Source organism: Octopus bimaculoides, chromosome 15 (assembly GCF_001194135.2).
Source record: "Octopus bimaculoides isolate UCB-OBI-ISO-001 chromosome 15, ASM119413v2, whole genome shotgun sequence".
Classification (NCBI taxonomy): Eukaryota; Metazoa; Mollusca; class Cephalopoda; order Octopoda; family Octopodidae; genus Octopus; species Octopus bimaculoides.
Window position 1 is genome coordinate 772,317 of NC_068995.1, and position 2,552 is coordinate 774,868.

The window sequence follows — 2,552 nt, forward strand, 5'->3', positions numbered from 1 at the left end:
ATATAGGTTTGTTGATTCAAACAGGAAAAACAGAACTCAAGATATGAGGATATGTGTATTTTTATAACTGTTTAGCAGAAACAACAAAGTGACTCAAGGGCCGAGAGTTTCGTGTATTGGCGCTTATCTGTTGTTTCTGCTAAATATCAATATTTATACATACACACAAGGAGAAAGAGAGAGGAGTTAATATAATGAACACTGATTCTCCTGGCAAAGGTAAAAGACGAAATATATATTTATATATATATATATACACTCGCACACGAACTCACCTTTTGTATACATGCTTACAATCACACAGACATACACATGCATGTGTATGTGTGTGTGTGTAGATGTAGACACATATTTATATACAGACACATACACACTTATATGTGAGGGCGCATGTGTGGAAGTGTATACTTAAGAAATATATATACAATAGATAAAATGATTGGCTATATTACAGCATATGCGTTCATATACATTACATTCGTACATTCAATATACATTTATACAACTGTACATACACACATACATACGTTCATATATATACACACATATATACATACATTCATATATACATACAGTAGATATTATGATTATATGGCTATATTACAATATGTCATTCCATCTGCTCATTAGCAGACATAAGTATACACACACAAACAGAACGTGCATATTGTTCAATTCTCTATACACTGTTCATATTTAATGTCTCTTTGTCTGATGTTTGCTGCATTTCACAGTTTTCATTGTGTCCCTGTTCGTGTAACAATGTCTTCTCGCGGTTTAAGCAAGACATTCGGTTATAAATAGTTCTCCGCAGTAGATGTATACAAAAGAGGAAAGTGTGTAACAGTGGTCCCATGAAAAAAATGAGTGAAAAGATACAAATAAGGGCCATTTCCCAGTTGTTTGAAAAGTCGATGACCGAGTAAATATACGGTTTGTCTTTAGTGTTTTTGCCACCGGCTTGCCAATAGAAAAAGCAGAACATGCTGAACAGAGCTGCGTATACAGAACTCATCCATGCGTGAAGAAGTCGAACTGGTATGGCTGTGATGAATATATCCATGAGGATGATGCTTGCAAGAACGCCGTGGGTGTTGATGCCAAGGAAGCTGGTGGTTTTACCTGGTGGAGCAAAATAAGAAACAAGGAGATATTTATAGGTGTGAATATGTGTGTGAGTAGGGAGAGAAAGAGGGAAGAGAGAAAGAAAGATGGATATACATATATATATATAAATAAATATATAAGGCAAATAAGAAAATGGAGAGGATGTCAAATCGACAAACTTCAGCCAGTAAATATTCTATTATATCTATTTATTAAATGATAACAAACGAAGATGGGCCCTTTGATTCTTGTTGGAGATCAGAGGTTTCTTAAATGATTTTTAAGATAGAAGAAAGAAAAAAATGGTGGAAGAATAGTCTATGCCATTTCCCCAAAATGTGAGGGTACTTATTTTTTCGACTCCAGAATAATAAAAAACAAATTCGAACTGGGTTGGGTTTGAACTCAGATTCAAGGTATCGCAAGTCATTTCCCCCACCTATCGTTGGACCGATTCTGAATTATAATAGTTATTTTTTTAAAAGACTTGAAATATATGAATAACTTAATAGAGACCAAGAATGCTTACCTGGATGATATAGGACCAGCCAGTATAAAATGGCCACGATTATACCTCCACTGCACGTAATGTTGTAAAGAACCCATTGGAACTTCATGCCGGTGCTTAGGTCTGTTGGGCGTTTTTCTAGAGCAAAAAAAAAATGGGGAAACTGTTGTAAAATGGTGTTAAGGTTTGAAGCGATAGAGAATAACACTGAAAGACAACTTCTAGAAAAACCATAGCAACCTTTTTTGTGTTTATTCCAAAACATGCATGCATCAACACATATTTGCATTTAAAACACACATATACACGTATAAACTGTATTTATTAAAACTTATATCAATCAATACACATACAGACAGGCGCAGAGACATGTGCACGCAAGTAAGTATACAAGTATATACACATACACATGCGTGCGTACTCACAAAGTACACGTAACCGAGATGACCAATGGGTGTGTCCACATATAAAAATAATAATCTTGAAGAGCAGTAACAAGTACATCCGGGTATTAATCACGAGTGGAGAAAGATCAACAAGACTGGCCAAGATAGATGAGAAGATATACAATGAAAACAACACCTAACAAACAAACAAACAACAACAACTGCAACAACGATGGCGACGACGACGACGACGATGATGATGATGATGATGATAAAAACAGATTTTAATTCTTTCTTTTTTTTCCTAATTTTCACACAACGAAAGCAATTTTCGTGAGAGGAGGATATCGATTACATTGACTCCAGTATTTGACAGGTTCTTATCTTGTTTTATCGACCCCGGATAGATGAATGACAAAGTTGACTCCGGCAGCATTTGAACTCAGAACGTAAAGAGCCGCAAGAAATACCGCTAAGTAATTTGTCCGGCGCCATAACGACTCACCCAACTTGAAATAATAATAATAATAATAATAATAATAATAATAATA

General features: G+C 35.1%; 1 protein-coding gene across 1 annotated transcript in view; it reads right to left on the reverse strand.

Moving 5' to 3' along the window:
• Window positions 1-8: 8 nt before the first annotated feature.
• Window positions 9-2,552, reverse strand: part of LOC106874103 (protein rolling stone) — a 95,758-nt gene continuing 93,214 nt past the window's right edge. Inside the window, exons 4-5 of the mRNA XM_014921707.2 lie at window positions 1,637-1,753; window positions 9-1,122 (exon numbers count right to left, since the gene is read on the reverse strand). Of these exons, the coding sequence (XP_014777193.1) occupies window positions 680-1,122; window positions 1,637-1,753 (560 nt within the window). The 3' untranslated portion in view covers window positions 9-679. The remainder of the gene's footprint in view (window positions 1,123-1,636; window positions 1,754-2,552) is intronic.